Raw genomic sequence first — 16,824 nt, forward strand, 5'->3', positions numbered from 1 at the left:
AGGTGCTATCTCCTCCATCCATTTTCTTTCTGATTATATTTTCATGCTCTCATCAACTCTCTTGCCTAGATTATTGCAAAAGCTTCCTAACTGGCTTCTTTACTGTCAGATCTGTCAGTGACTGTCTTCCCAATTATTGTATTCATCTCTCCCAGATTCATTCTTCTAAAACATAGCTGTCACCAGTTTCTTATTAGCCACTAAATTAAGTCTCAACTCTTTAGCCCAAGATTGAAACTGTTCATGATATAACCTTGACCTATTTCTCTAATACTATTGGTCAGTGGTCTGCCATACAAGTGTTGGGGAGTCACGGAGAGGGTGTCAAGAATCTTAAGACAGGCAAACTGGACAATTCTTTGTTCTTTGACAAAGCTGAGTTTCCTTATTTGTGTGTGTGTGTGTGTGTGTGTGTGCACATGTGCATGCATGTGTATACATGTATGTGTGTTTACCCTGGCCCATGCTTGGCTGTGTCAAAAGCCTGTTCAATTACCTCCTTCCCTGATTATCTCTGACAAACATGGTCTGTTTTCTGCATCCCTACTTTTTATTTGTGTATGTTATTTATTTAACTATTAGGTTCACATTCATTCCATGAAATAGTACATTCATTGAGGAAAGGGATTCATTTTTCTCCATTTCTTTAGCCTATGGCCACTAGTTGCTAGATATTCTAGCAGTGAAAGACAGACATAGAAAGACTTGGTCTTTAAGTAGAGGCACCATTGTATATCATCTATTCAGTGTCAAGTAACATATCAAATGAACAAAACAGATAATTCCTACCTTCATGGAACTTACATTCTAGTGGGGGAAAACTAATAATAAAAACATTTTATATATATTATAAGCACTGGTAAATTCTGTGGAAAAAATTAAAGGAGAGAAAAGAGATAGTGAGTTTTGGTAGGGGTGAGGGTGGAGTGGGTAGTAATTTTAAATATTACAGCCAGAAAAGGCCTCCTTGAGAAGCTTACATTTGTGTAAAACCTGAAGAAGGATATAGAAAGAGGAAGTTACATGGAATATCTAGGGGAAAAGTAGTACAGGTGGAAAGAACAGCATGTGCAGAGGCCCTGAGGGAATCATGCCAGGTATTTATGAGGAACAAAGAAGCCAGTGTGACTGAAGGAAGTTCTAGGAGTTGAGGCCAGAGATATAACAGGAAACCAGTAGACCATTTTAAGAATTCCCCCAAGTGATATGGGAAGCCATTGAAGGGTTTGGGGATAAGGTGTGACAAGATTTGTTTTAGGTTTTAAAGAATTGCTTTGGCTGCCATATTAGGAACAGAAAGCAGGAAGCAAGAGAAAGCAGGGAGATTAATTAGGAAATTACTCAATGTTTATGGACTGAGGTTGGAGTTGTGATTTAATGAAATGAGGAAAGGTTGCAGGAGTAGCATGTTTGGGAAAGAAGATTAGGAATTTAGTTTTGGATATGATAAATAGATGCCAGTTAGGTATACAGGTGGAGATGTGGGAAATATGGATCAATAGATTTGGAGAGTGGGTGGGAAGGGCTGGAGATTAGCAGTCATCCCAATGACTACATATAAATGTATTTAAAACTCTGAGGTTGGGTAAGATCTCTGTGAGTGAGTGTAATAACATCTGTAGGTTGAGTAGCTTAGTTGTAACCAGCTGAGTAGAGAAGAAATAATTGGATGTTTAAGTCACTAGACTTGTCGGTTATCATGTATATAAACTTTCCATCCTAGGTCTGGATTGAGTTTTGGAGTTGAGGGCCATTACGTGATAAATTAAATTTGTAAGGTGCATCTCATTTGAAACGGAAATGGATTAGAAGAGATACAGCTTACAGGACAGGGAAAAAATACCAGCTTACAGGACGGGGAAAAATACACATTAGCACTAGGAACTGGGACAGCTTTGCTAGTTACGTAATACGAAAGCATAGACCTTTGTCTTTTTTTGTTACATAAAAAAAACCTGGGGACTTCGCTGGTGGCATAGTGGTTAAGAATCCGCCTGCCAATGCAGGGGACACAGGTTCGAGCCCTGGTCTGGTAAGATCCCACATGCCGCGGAGCAACTAAGCCCGTGTGCCACAATTATAAGCCTGTGCTCTAGAGCCTGCGAGCCACAACTACTGAAGCCCGTGCGCCTAGAGCCTGAGCTCTGCAACAAGAGAAGCCACCGCAACAAGAAGTCCGTGCACCACAGCAAAGAGTAGCCCCTGCTCGCCACAACTAGATAAAGCCCGTGGGCAGCAATGAAGACCCAACTCAGCCCAAAATAAATAAACAAACAAACAAAAACCTTAGGGAGGTTTTTCTTGTACTTTTTTATTGTAATAAAACATACTTCAGGGATTCCCTGGCGGTCCAGTGGTTAGGACTCTGCACTTCCACTGCAGGGGGCACGGGTTCAATCCCTGGTCGCTCCGTAAGCCGCACGGCCAAAAAAAAAAAAAAAAAAAAAAAAAATTACTCTTTTAACCATTTTAAAGTGTACAGTTCAGTAGTATTAATTACATTCACAATGTTATGCAACCATCCCCACTTTTGGGAGCTTTCAATTTTTCACATTAGACATGCAAATTATAAATAATGACATTATTATATGGGTCTGTATTTTCTGGTAGAAATTGAATATTGGGAGCATGGGAAAAAATAAATTTGAAATCTGGACTCACCGTTAATGATAAATGTTGGCTAGAAACACCTTGCAGAGGCATATCCATAGAAAGAGAAAGTGGGGACCAGTGTCAATAATAGGGAAGATTGGAGTAAGTATTAATGAAAATTATAATAGGTAATTTCTGAAAAAGAGGATAAAAGTTCAGAACAACTTTGGTCACAAAGAATAGGTATGAATTTTGCTCAAGTTGGAGGTGATGAGGGACGCACAGTAAGAGAATAGTGCTGGGTAAGGGGTGGTTTGAAAAAAATAGTCTTGTAATACAGCGGGGTCAGGGAGAAGAAACTGGGAGGTTCCTGAGAGTTTAGGAGTTGGTGGGGAGTAGAGCGGTGGAATTTTAGAGCTAAGCACAGATTCAGAAAGTCCTGGCAAGGCAGAAGTATTTGTGTAATTCGTAGCACCCCAAAGAAAGAAGAACTTGCTTTAGCAATTATTTCTTTGGCAGAGGGGTTGGGGGTGGAATAGAAGCTTAGTTGGGGGTGGGTTAGGGAGGCGGAATGTGAGGTTCAGCGAGAAGATCTGAGAAGGTAGAGCTGATCAGGTGGGAGAGAGTGCAATTTCAGAAGTTCCTGGAAAGAGTGAGGAACCAAAGGTTGGTTCTGGAAATGGTTCATTTTGGGAAGGTCAGAAGGCAGCCCGATGGACGGTTACATGTCGAACAATGATCAATATGGGTTGATGGGCGGGGGAGTGCTTTCTGAGGTGGTGGGTTTTGGAAGGACCTTCTCTCTGGCCATTCTTCCCTTCTTCCGCGTGTAACAGAAGACGCCTGCACAGCGAGGCCAGAAGTAGAGATGTGGGGCGAGGCTGGGGAGAGTGGGAGGTGCCCAGCCCCGGCGACTCCCGCTTCGGGCCTTGACCCAGGCCCCGCCCCTGGCCTACGCCATCAGCCAGCGCCGCGCCGCCTGTGGTGTTCCGTCCCGCCGTGCGGCGGTCGGTGCCCTGTCACTGCCTGCTCTGGCCATGGCTAGGGCGCTTGGGTTATAAATTGGCGACCAAAGCTCCCGACGCGGCCCTGGTCCTGATGGCGGCGGCGGCGGCGGCCCTGGCAGCAGCCGAGCCAACTCCCGCGATGCCGCAGGCGGCAGGAGCCGGAGGGCCAGCCGCCCGCAGAGATTTCTACTGGCTGCGCTCCTTCCTGGCCGGAGGTGGGTTTCCGCCGGGAGGACCTGGCCGCGCACTGAGTGGCCGGGGCGGGATCCGGGGCAGGTCGGGTGTATGTGGCCGCGATAACATTCTTGGACTCTGGCTGCTCCAGTGCCCTGCCAGGTGTTTGCCCGGACCCGCTGTAACCTCTAAGAATCCCTTGACTAATGACAGCAGGATCCTGGGGAGGAAGGGTCTCGAGCTGTCGAGGAGCGGCTGGAGCCTTGGAAGGGCTGAACCAGGCACCAGTTCTTCAGGGTTGAATAGTAGGAAAAAGAGGGGAGCCCCTTAAAGGACGTCAGGGTTTCAGTGCAACATGCTGGGCACTCCTTTCTTTTATAAAGACTGTGCACGACCGAGAATAGAATTGGATTTTGATGTTTGCTTAAAAGAAAAACATGGGAGGTCAGCTTTTTAAGGATGACTGGGAAATTGTGCAAAACTGTCTACAACCAAAGCTGGTTCTGGTGATTCTAGAAAACTGTGCCACAGGTACTTGACATGTAGCTGGTACAAACCTACTATTTTTTTTTTTTTTTTTTTTTTTTTTGCGGGCCTCTCACTGTTGTGGCCTCTCCTGTTGCAGAGCACAGGCTCCGGACGCGTAGGCTCAGCGGCCATGGCTCACGGGCCCAGCCGCTCCGCGACATGTGGGATCTTCCCGGACCGGGGCACGAACCCGTGTCCCCTGCATCGGCAGGCGGGCTCTCAACCACTGCGCCACCAGGGAAGCCCCAGCCCTACTATTGGTGTGACTGTCGGGCCAGAAGTTTCATATTGTCTCTCAGAAATTTCTTCTGCTTTCCCATAAAGAGGTGTTTCAGTCTCTATCCTCTCTTAGTTGACTGAGTTGTCATCATTTAATTATTTGTAAAGGCTAGGAATTTTTAAAATTTCACATTATGAGGACTTGTAGAAAGATATCTGTATGCTGCAATAGTATTAAGAATTATTTTGTTCTGCTGATAAAAAGGTCATTCATTTATTTATACAAGGAATATTTCAGTGTCTGCTACATGCTCAGTGTACATAAGGGAATAAAACAAAGATCCTAGAGTTTACATTGGTTGGGGACTTGTTGTGAGAAAGGCGATAAGCAAAATGAAAAAATAAGTTATATAGTATATTAGAACATGACGAATGGAATGGGAAGAAGTAAAAAGGAGAATGGGGCAAGGAAATGTAGAGGCTACGTGGGTACAGTATTAAATAGGATAATTCGTGATAAGTCTCATTGGGAGGATGACACTTGAGCAAACTTGAAAATGTGAGGGAGTTTAACAAGTTGATGTCTAAGAAGGAGCCTTCCAGGTGGGAAGAAAAGCTAAAGCAAAGTCTTCAAAGTCAGGGAGGACCTTATCGGTTCAAAGAACAGCAGTGAGACCTATGTGGCTGGAGCCAGGTGGTGCTGATGGGGGAAGGAGGTTAGAAAGTTAAAGGGGACAGGAAATGAAGGGTCTTGTAAACCACTGTAAAGATTCTAACTTTTACTTGGAGTGAAGTAGGGAGCCATTGCAGGTCTTTAGTAGAGAAGTGACATGATATGACATGTTTCCAAAGGATTACTTGGGCTGCTCTGTGGAGAATAACTGCAGGGATGTAAATATGGAAGCAAGGAGACCCGTTTGGTGGTTATTGCAGTAATTCAGATGATAGATGATGGTGGCTTGGATCAGGTTAGTAGCAGGGGAGGTGGTGAAAAATTGTGATAATCTGGATATAGATAGAATAAATGATTTTCTGACAGATTAGAGATGGGTAAAGAAGAGAAGTCAAGCAGGACTTATTTTGGTTTGAGCAGCTGAAAGGATGAAGTTGTCATTGAAATGGGAAGCAAAAAAAAAAAAAAGTTGCTCACAGATTTTTATAACCATTATAGGCACTCCTGGTCCAAGTGATATGAGAAAATACCATTGGGCAAGTTTCTTAACCTCTCTTTGCCTCAGTTTCCCCATCCTTTAAATGGGGAAATAGAGTACCTACCTCAGAATGTAATTGTAATGATTAAATGAGAAAGGACCTGAAAAAGCCTTGGCATAGTGCCTGCAGTTGAATCTCTTAGCCTAGTACCGGGTACAAAGGAAACCATACGTGGTTTTTTTTGTTTTTTTGTTGTTGTTTTTTAAATTAATTAATTAATTTATTTTTGCTGTGTTGGGTCTTCGTTTCTGTGCGAGGGCTTTCTCTAGTTGTGGCAAGCGGGGGCCACTCTTCATCGCAGTGCACGGGCCTCTCACTATCACGGCCTCTCTTGTTGTGGAGCACAGGCTCCAGACGCGCAGGCTCAGTAGTTGTGGTGCACGGGCTTAGTCGCTCCGCGGCATGTGGGATCCTCCCAGACCAGGGCTCGAACCCGTGTCCCCTGCATTAGCAGGCAGACCACTGCGCCACCAGGGAAGCCCCACCATATGTGTTTTTAACCTGATTCTTTTTTATTTATTTATTTGTTCCTCCCGGTACGTGGGCCTCTCACTGCCACGGCCTCTACCGTTGCGGAGCACAGGCTCTGGACGCGCAGGCTCAGCGGCCATGGCTCACGGGCCCAGCCACTCCGCGGCATGTGGGATCTTCCCGGACCAGGGCACGAACCCATGCCCCCTGCATCGGCAGGCGGACTTTCAACCACTGCGCCACCAGGGAAGACCCATACGTGTTTTTTATTGGTGATTAGCAGTGGTCTTTGGCAAATCTTTTTTTTTTTAATAAATAAATTATTTTTGGCTGTATTGGGTCTTCACTGCTGCCCGCGGGCTTTCTCTAGTTGTCGTGAGCTGGGGGCTACTCTTCGTTGTGGTGCGCAGTCTTCTCATTGCCGTGGCTTCTCTTGTTGAGGAGCACTGGCTCTAGGCGTACGGGCTTCAGTAGTTGCGGCATGCAGGTTCAGTAGTTGTGGCTTGTGGGCTCCAGAGCGCAGGCTCAGTAGTTGTGGCGCACGGTCTTAGCTGCTCCGCAGCATGCAGGATATTCCCGGACCAGGGCTTGAACCCGTGTCTCGTGCATTGGCAGGCGGATTCTTAACCACTGTGCCGCCAGGTAAGTCGTCTTTGGCAAATATCTTAAGTTCAGCTGTTCAAAATGAAGATAAAGGCTACTTGACCTTACCCAGTGGACTTTTGTGATGATTAATTGAGCTATAAAGTGGTGTGATAAGCAAGTAAAGATATTGTTAAAAGAAACTACTTATTCAGCAGTTTCTAAATAATTTTATGTGGTTATTTCATAATGAATGGGAAGATAATTATATAAAAAACTATTCTGAAACCAGATATACCGAATAAAAATTATTTTTAGCTTATTCTCAATTTTGAGTAGCCATGACTGTTACTTCCATTAGTTCAGATAAGAGAAGCTTGATATAGAAACTTATATGTGGATTTAATATTTGAGTACAAATAGGCATTTTATTGTTGGGTATTTCAGAATATGCATTTTAGCATCAGTTACATGCTGAGCTATTAAGTAAATGTGTGTGGATTTTGAGTGATTTTGTCTTATATTTTTAAAAGTTTGTAAAGTAAGACTCTTCATTCATTCAGTAAACAGGTATTGAGTACCTGTTAGGTGCCAGGCCCTGAACTGGTCTCTGGGGATGCAGTAGTAAAGAGACTCACAATATCCCAGTCCTCTTGTACCTTCCTTAACAAATATGCAATGATGAAGAGCTTAACATAACCATAAAAAAGACACCAAGGACTTTTTTGTCCACCTTTTTACAATAGTAACAACTCATTTGGTTGAGTGCTTACTACATGTAAGGTACTTTACAGAAGTGTCTGGTTCAGGCTACTATAACAAAAATACTGTAATCTGGGTGACTTTTAAACAACAAACTTCTTTCTCATGGTTCTGGAAACTGAGAAGTCCAAGGTCATGGTGCCAGCAAATATCTGGGGAGGACCTTCCACCTACATGGTGGAAGGGGCCAGGGATCTCTCTGGGGCCTCTTTTTTTTCCTTGGCCGTACAGCCTGCGGAATCCTAGTTCCCCGACCAGGGATTGAACCTGTGCCCCCCTGCAGTGGAAGCACAGAGCCTTAACCACTGGACCTCCAGGGAAGTCCCTCTGGGGCCTCTTTTATAAGGGCATTAATTCCGTTCATGAGGGTCCTAATCACCTCCTCTAATACCACCTCCACCTCTAAATACCATCACTAGGAATTAGTTTTCAACATATGAATTTTGGGGGGACACAAACAGTCTGTAGCAAAAAATCTTTATATACTGTCACCTTAGAAGCATGCCAAGCTATTAGGGCTCACCTGGATTCTGATTTATGCTAAAGCCCATGTATGCACTTTACCGTCATCCACATGTCTGCACAGTGGCATGTGGTAGGGACCAAATACATAATTGCTGAGTGGATAAATGAATGACTGAATTTTACGGGTGAAATTTGATTATTTCAATGAGAAGTCATCCAGAAGAAGAAGATGTTATTTCAAACAGAGGCTTATAGGTGGGTAAATCCCTCCAAGTGTCTGTCTCCATAACCACATTTAGCAAGATTCCAATGTTCATCAGGAATTAGGGGGCAGATTTACACTCTTCAAACTTATTAAGTCTGACATGCTCAAGAATTAAATTGTAGAGAATGGGGGCCCATCATCTACATATCCCTGCTACTGGGCAGTTCTACCCATGGAGATCAAATTAGAGATGAGAGGGTATGCTAGCCTCTAAATAATGGTTTCCATCTGGAAAGAAATGATATGGAATTTCTTCCTGATCTTTTCAAATTTTTTAGGTATTGCTGGATGCTGTGCCAAAACAACAGTTGCTCCTTTGGATCGAGTGAAGGTTTTATTACAAGCTCACAATCACCATTACAAACACTTGGGTGAGTTAATTGATGCTAAAGAGAAAAATGAAAATGTTATCCATCTGCTGTCTTCGTTTCTAGTTGTGAATTATAGTGGAAAGAGGACACAAAAGGGAGTTCAAGTTTGGGGGCAGATTTTACAAGGGATGTATCTCTTAGCTATTTTAATCGTTTCATTTGCAATAGTGGTTATATATGTTTATCATTTTAGGGTACTAATGTACTCTAAAATCTTTGAATCATTGAAGTAAGTACTACATATTTGTTTATTGAGATTAACAAATCACATCCTTAATGGACACACATAATAGCTCAGCTTGATTTAAAAAAAAAATCCAACTAGTGATAGAGATAAGGTTTATTCCTTTAAACACTTAAGCATGTGTTATAGATATCTTAGGGCAAGCAGAATCCAATGCAATTAGTATGAACTTGCATTGTTAAAAAAATATCGAGCCCTTAGTTGTTCCTTGTAAACATAAAAACCAGTTATTATAATTAACATGGACACTCTGATATATCATTGGTGGGAGTAAGGATTTTTTATAGCCTTTTTGGAGGGCATTTTGGTAATATGTATCAAAAGTCTTGAAAAGATACATATTCTTTGGCCTTGCAATTCTCGTTCTAGGAGGTTGTTTCAAGCAAGTAATCAGAAATGTGCTCAAATATGTATATACAAGAATGAAAGTATTATTTATGTTGGTTAAAAAAAAAAAGAGCCAACCAAAATGTTTAATAATAGGGAATTGGCTAAGTATTACTTAAATAAATAAGTCCATATTGTAGACTATTTTGCAATCATTAAAAATTGTAAAAGAATATTAATTGACTAGGAAGAATGTTCATAATATATTAGTTAAATGAAAAAATGTTGCAAATGGTTTAATCATATTGCATTTTATCTAAGTAAATGTGTTTAGACAAAAGGCTAGAAGGAAAATATGAACATTAAGTGGTTAATTTTCAGTGGTGAGATTATAGGTAATTTTTTTCCTCTAAGCTAATTTATAATACATGTTAAACATATATTAAATTTTCAATTAGAGGGAAGAAGATTTAAAAGAAAAAATTTAATGTGAATAGAGACCAAGAAAGAAGTTAGGTCAAGGCAACTAACTCATACTACTCCATTGCTTTACAGTTTCATGCTTCAGTAATGGGAATGATGTGTGCTCTGCATGATCTATGCATCATTTTTAAGAAAGATATTTAACAGAGTGAATAAGAATCAATTATTTTAACAATTGGGTTTTTAAAATGTGATTTTTATATTTATCGTGTCTCATTTTCCTGTCAATATTTTTAATACAAAGTATGTTCTTTAAATTGAAAGAAAAATTTTGTTAATATCTTTGTATATAGAAATGAATTCTATATCTTCTCAGTGTACTGCTCATGTATAGAAAGAATCAGACCTTTGAACTTATTGAGAGATTATATAAAACTGGAAAGGAAGGAAATGATTTTCTTTCGTAGTCTAAATTGAGGGTGAAAAGGAGATGAATTATATTACCCAATATCTTGTGGTGTTTGACAGTGACCCAGCATATGAATGTTTGAGCAGTATTGTTTTATTCTTTTAAACTTCTCCCCATGCTGATGTATGTTGTTTTGTTTCCTGATTTGTAATCATTAGTTTACATATTCACATTAGATTTCACGCTCTACAGGGCTGCATGCCACGGGTTACAGTGTACCCTACAAGGCATGCAGAATTTGAAACAGAATTCCTGTAGTGCAGCAATGACCTATTGGTGTAGTGTATGGAGTTTCATGTATCTTTAAAATATACAAGCCAAAAGAAAAGTATTAATGGCTTATTAATTTATTTTAAAAATATTGTTGGGCATTTTATTCTAGGTGCCTCCCTTTTTACATGCATAAGATAGTTTTTCAGTTTTGCTTAAATTTAAAAACATGATTTTTCACAGTCAAATTAAAGATGATAAAGGTATGCTATTGAATAAAACTTGTACTTTAGCTTCTTTTAAAAAGCTATTTTTTTATTATTTCCAAGGCATCAAAAACTACTTTTTATTTTGAATCAAAATTATTGTGGCCAAATGAAAAGGAAGGGATATAATTAGAATTTCTTCTTCCGCAATTTGCACCGAGTGTAAAGAATTTTTTCCTGTAGTATATTAAAAATCTTTGACCTCCATTTAACTTTTTACAGTCAATGTGATATAAAAATAGGTAGCTGAATCATAATAGGATTCTTTAAAAATCCTTTAAATTTTGTTATTTTTACATTTTATTTTTATTTTTTGAATGTATAATATTTTCACAAGTTCATAATTCAAAAAGTGCAAAAGCAAACGTCTTCCTCCTTGTCCCCTCGTTAGAATCAAGCATTTACAGTTTTCTTCCCTTTTCCTCCAGAGATTATGTATATATACACAAGCATATGCTTATATTTTACCAACTGTTAGTTCCTTGTAATCCTATCTTGACAAAATAAAGATACAGAAAAGGATCTAAATAACACACAAGCTTGATATAACATAGACAAGAGGACTTTGCACCCTGCAGAGAATACATATTCTTTCCAAATATGCTTGTAACACATGCAAAAATTGGTTCAGTGTTACGCCATAAAGAAAATCTCAATTTCCCAAAGTAAAAATAGTACACTATAGGTTGAAGGAGAAAAATAACGTGATTATCTCAATGGATATTTAAATGCCATTTGAAAACATTCAACATCCAGTCTTCCTCTGTTTGTCTTTCTGTGTTATTGTTTTAGGTGAGATTTTTGTGAAAATCATTTGGTTAGGCATTGCCTTTTAACAGAATTTGAGCGTTTGGCTTTTAATAGAAGGATTTATATCTTTTTTAAAAAATATTTAAAATTTTTATTTATTTACTTTTCGCTGTGTCAGGTCTTAGTTGCGACATGCGGGATCTTTGTTGTGGGTTCTTTTGTTGTAGCACACGGGCATAGTTGCCCCGCAGCATGTGGGATCTTAGTTCCCCAACCAGGTATCGAACCCGTGTCCCCTCACTGGAAGGTAGATTCTTTACCACTGGACCACCAAGGAAGTCCCGGATTTATATGTTTTAGATTTTTTTTTCAATCATAGATTTATGTTTTCTGTTCATTGTGCTTTTCTTGTATCCTCCCCAGCCACCCTCCCCTGCTCCTTGTTTCCTGGATTTCCTTTTTTTTTAAAAAAATTTTATTTATTTATTGGCCCCACGGCATGTGGGATCCTAGTTCCCACCCCGACGCCCAGGGATTGAACCTGTGCTCCCCTGCACTGGAAGCGCAGGCTTAACCACTGGATCACCACGGAAGTCCCTGGATTTCCTTTTTTTGAAATAACTTTATTTCACTTCTACTAGTGATTTCTCTTTAAATATTTGTAACAATCAAAGAGTTTTAGAGAATAATATAATAAACATATGGGGAGCTGCACAGAACTTCAGAAATAAACATCATCAGTACAGTTGAAACCTCTTCTGTACTCTCTCATCGTTAGCCTTCCTGTTCCTGCTAGGTGGCCACTGTTCTAAGTTTGATTACCCTTAAATTATTACAAACACATTTAAATAAAATTAAACTGAGCTTATCATTACTCTTCTCTTCCAGCAAGAGGATGTCTTTGATAGAATTTTTTTAGGGAGGGGTGAATATATTTAGTTGTATTATTCATGTATTTTGGAAGAACTTTATATTATACATATAGCTGTATGTGTGTGTGTGTGTGTGTATATATATATATATATATATATATATATATATATATATATAGTAGAATTCTATTTTTTTTTTCCCCCCTGGCCACGCTACGTGGCTTGCGACATCTCAGTTCCCCGACCAGGGATTGACCCCGGACCACAGCAGTGAAAGCCTGGAATCCTAACTACTAGGCCAGCAGGGAACAACCCAAATAGAATTCTTTTTAATACATTATCAGTCCACTTAGATATCTGCTTATTAAAAATGCTTTTAGAGTATATCTTTTCTTGGATGTTAGTAAGTACCTACAGTTTTGATTTCTGTGAAGGGATCAAAAGGTTACTTGAATTCTAAAATTCGAAATGAGCCCAGTGATTTACCTTCATATTTGATCTGATTTTTGTTTGAAAAATTTGGAAAGGAACCTGAATTTAAATAGTTTAATATTGGAATTTAAATAGTTTAATAATGGAATGTAGAAGTCTGTACTGCAAATAGGATTAGTGATTGACATTATTAGAATAATAAACATATCAGTATATCAGATCAGAACTCAGGCCTTTGGTTATCTCTATTCCTAATTAAAGAGTACTACTAATGAAAATTTGCCCCCCAATTTAAATAGTTTTTTAATTGGTAGGTTTTTTATTTGTTTCTTTTATTTAGCAGCTTCTTTCGTAAACAAACCACACAGGTGTCTGGGTCAGTCTGGGAAACCTTCCTTCGTCCTTCCAGATAGTCATCCACAGTGTATTATCTGGATGTTGAATATATTTCTTCTTTTAGGTTGCTAGAGATTAATTAATTTACAATAATTATAAATATAATTTACTATAATTTGTAGCTGTTCTTGCTGTAGTATGTTTTATATTTTTACATGAGGAATATTTACATAATTTGGACATGTGATGTATTTTAAGTAGCTTTAACTGTTATACAGAAATTACTATTCATGTAATTCCTCAAGCAAAATTATATCATGAATGATGGCATAGTAATCTTTATCTGTGATTGTCATGAAAATTTGAATTTAGGTAGTTTTCTCTGTTTTAATAGTATTTTTCTTCTAAAAATCTTTCTAAAAATAGGAGTATTTTCTACATTGCGTGCTGTTCCCCAAAAGGAGGGATACCTTGGATTGTATAAAGGGAATGGTGCAATGATGATTCGAATTTTTCCTTATGGTGCAATCCAGTTTATGGCATTTGAGCATTATAAAACGGTACTTGAAACTTTATCTTGTTTTCCTCTTTTGTGTCTTTGAATATTGTACTTAATTGACAAGGCATTTGCTTTGACCTTTAAAGTTACTTTGGATGAATGGATAAAGTAATGCCTTTTTGAAAGACTAAGGCTTGTGATAGTTTAAGTTTTTAAATATAACTTGGTTTTGGAGTTATCTGTTCCAGGATTGTTAGTCATTTTTTAGTAAATTGTTTATGTTTATACTTACAAAGAAGAGCCAAAGTATCCTTCAAGTAGCTAATAATAAATCCATAAAATATTAATAGCTTTTTGATATGCTTTTTGTTTCTCAGTTGTAGGAGAGGAACACTGCAACTTTGAATTTTCTTATTAAATAAACTAGTGAGACCATATTGTGAAAGTCTGTTTTTGAGTAATGCTGTAAGTTAACAGCTTTTCCCATCATACTAAGTTTCTCTTTTCTGGCTGGCTGAAAGTTTATTCTCTCAAACATCTTAACACAGAAAGGAGTTTAATGAATTAAATTTCATAGGGTATCCTAAGAATAATTTTTTAAAAATTATCATAGGGTATCTTAAAATGAAAAGTAAGCAGTATCAAGACTTCACTGTCTATAGTAGCATTTTATTCCTACTACTCCCATTCACACTTTGAGTATTTGTGGTCATCAATGTGTAATATAGTACATTTGGCAAGATTGCTTCTGTAAAAGTGCATAATTTGATGTTTTTGGTTTCTAGTTAATTACTACAAAACTGGGAGTTTCTGGTCATGTACACAGATTAATGGCTGGGTCCATGGCAGGTAAGAGGAGTGGGTAATTTTTTGTTTTTAACTGAAGTAGAGTTGATTCACAATGTTGTGCCATCTCTGTTGTACAGCAAAGTGCCTCAGTTATACACATAGAGACATTCTTTTTTTTAATATTCTTTTCCATTATGGTTTATCACAGGATATTGAATATAGTTCCCTGTGCTATACAGGAGTGGGTATATTTTATTTCTGCAAATTAATTTTCTATTAAAATACTTAATTTGCTTTAGGTAGTATGTGTGACATTGATTAAGTAGCACACATTTGTTATCTTCCTATGCTCAATTATGCAAGAAATCATTAATATCCCAACTCAGAGTGTTTTACAGTAGGAGATATAAGGAGTAGTCTAAACTTACAGCTATGTGAAAATCATACGTTCCCTTTGACAGTTCTCCTTCTGGAAATGTTTATTTTTTTCTTTCAAAAAATTTAAAAAATTATAATGACTTCAGTAATACATATTCCTATACAATGGAAATAGTTCTGCTCCCTAGAAGCAATCACTATTAGCAGTTTCTTATGTGTGCTTTTTTCCAATACTATTCTATAGGATTAGAACTTTTATAGTTATCTTAGGACTCTCTTCTGTATCAGTACATAGATCTTTCTTAATTTTGTGAAGAACTGTGTTATATTCTACGGTAAAAATGGCCCATTATTTATTTACTCAGTCCCCTATTTTTTTTTTTTTTTTTTTTTTTATAATTTATTTATTTATTTTTGGCTGTGTTGGGTCTTCGTTTCTGTGCGAGGACTTTCTCTAGTTGCGGCGAGCGGGGGGCCACTCTTCATCGCTGTGCGCGGGCCTCTCGCTGTCGCGGCCTCTCTTGTTGCAGAGCACAGGCTCCAGACACGCAGGCTCAGTGGCGCATGGGCTTAGTTGCTCCGCGGCATGTGGGATCTTCCCAGACCAGGGCTCGAACCCGTGTCCCCTAGCATTGGCAGGCAGATTCTCAACCACTGTGCCACAGGGAAGCCCCTCAGTCCCCTATTGATTGACGTTTGGGATACTTAAAATTTTTGTTTTGCAAATAACACATTGTACTTGTGTGAATATATCTGTAGAATAATTTTCAGAAGGGAAATTACTTTATCAGATGATATGTGTATTTAATTTTGTTTTTTTTTTTTGCGGTACGCAGGCCTCTCACTGTTGTGGCCTCTCCTGTTGCGGAGCACAGGCTCCGGACGCGCAGGCTCAGCGGCCATGGCTCACGGGCCCAGCCGCTCCGCGGCATGTGGGATCTTCCCGGACTGGGGCACGAACCCGTATACCCTGCATCTGCAGGCGGACTCTCAACCACTGCGCCACCAGGGAAGCCCTGAATTTAATTTTTGATAGACCTTTGCAAACAACTGATCTCCTTAATGCTTTCAGTAGCCCTTTCTCCTACATACCATATCAACACTGGGCCTTATTAAATTTTTAGTATTTGGCAATTAATTATGAGTAAGCTTGGTCAGCTTTTCAAATGTTTATTGACCATTTGTATTTCTTACTTTCAGCCTTGAATTGTTTCTATTCTTTAAATATTCATTTTTATGAGTTTGGGAATTAGGACATTATTTTTTTTTCTGTCAAATATTGCTATTATTTTATTTCCCAGTTCTAGATTTGTCTTTTAACCTTATTTGTGATTTTTTTTGGAAAAATCATCCAAAAGTTCCCCCCCATATAGAAATATTACATAGCCAAATGGGTTAGTCTTTTCCTCTGTGGCTTCAAAATTTTTTGAATTGTGTTGAGAAATGCCTTCCCCATTCTAAGATAAAAACATTTATTCATGTTTTCCACTAAAACTTTTTTTTATATTGATTATTTTTTAAAATGTTAGATTTTCATTGTTTTTTTGTTTCTCACACCAAAAGGTAATTTAAGTATGTAGCAATAGAAGAGTGGTAAAAAAAAAAAATCCATGTCAGAATTCTATACTTCCAGTACTACATTTTTTTGTACATTTGTAGAATTGTATTTATTGACAGAGAAGGATGTTTACATCATATGTAGAAAGAAAGGAAATTACAAAAGAGAATGTTTAATATGCTATATTATATTTTGGTTTTTAAAAAGTAAATACATATGTAAATATACATTGAAGAAACATCTGCAAGGTTATAAACCAACACGTTAACAGTTTTTATTTCTGCTAATGGAAATAAGACCATTGGAAGGTGGTATACCAAAATCTTAACTATGTGGTTATCACAAGGTTTGTAGGATTTCAGTTGATTTTTTTGGACCTAGATTTATAATGTCCAACCTGACCTACCTTATCCATGGTTTTGCCTTACGCAATGTTTATTTAACTCTTTTTGACTTCTGGCAGACTGACCCAAGATCAATAAGTATTAAAAGTAACCAGGAATATTATCTAAAGTATTTAGCAAACCAACCGTAGAGGTACTAACATATAGGACAGGCTCTGAAAGCCTCCAACTAACATTTTCATGGCTGGATCAGGACACAGTATGTGGTGGTGGTGGGAG

The 16,824-nt window shown here is 38.6% G+C and overlaps 1 protein-coding gene across 1 annotated transcript in view; it reads left to right on the plus strand.

The window, feature by feature from the left end:
• Positions 1–3,581: 3,581 nt before the first annotated feature.
• The window catches only part of SLC25A16 (solute carrier family 25 member 16), a 32,897-nt gene continuing 19,654 nt past the window's right edge, over positions 3,582–16,824 (plus strand). The window contains exons 1-4 of the mRNA XM_065894298.1: positions 3,582–3,814; positions 8,556–8,648; positions 13,404–13,537; positions 14,262–14,325. Of these exons, the coding sequence (XP_065750370.1) occupies positions 3,691–3,814; positions 8,556–8,648; positions 13,404–13,537; positions 14,262–14,325 (415 nt within the window). The 5' untranslated portion in view covers positions 3,582–3,690. The remainder of the gene's footprint in view (positions 3,815–8,555; positions 8,649–13,403; positions 13,538–14,261; positions 14,326–16,824) is intronic.

This window comes from Phocoena phocoena, chromosome 16 (genome assembly GCF_963924675.1).
Source record: "Phocoena phocoena chromosome 16, mPhoPho1.1, whole genome shotgun sequence".
In the NCBI taxonomy this organism is placed as follows: domain Eukaryota; kingdom Metazoa; phylum Chordata; class Mammalia; order Artiodactyla; family Phocoenidae; genus Phocoena; species Phocoena phocoena.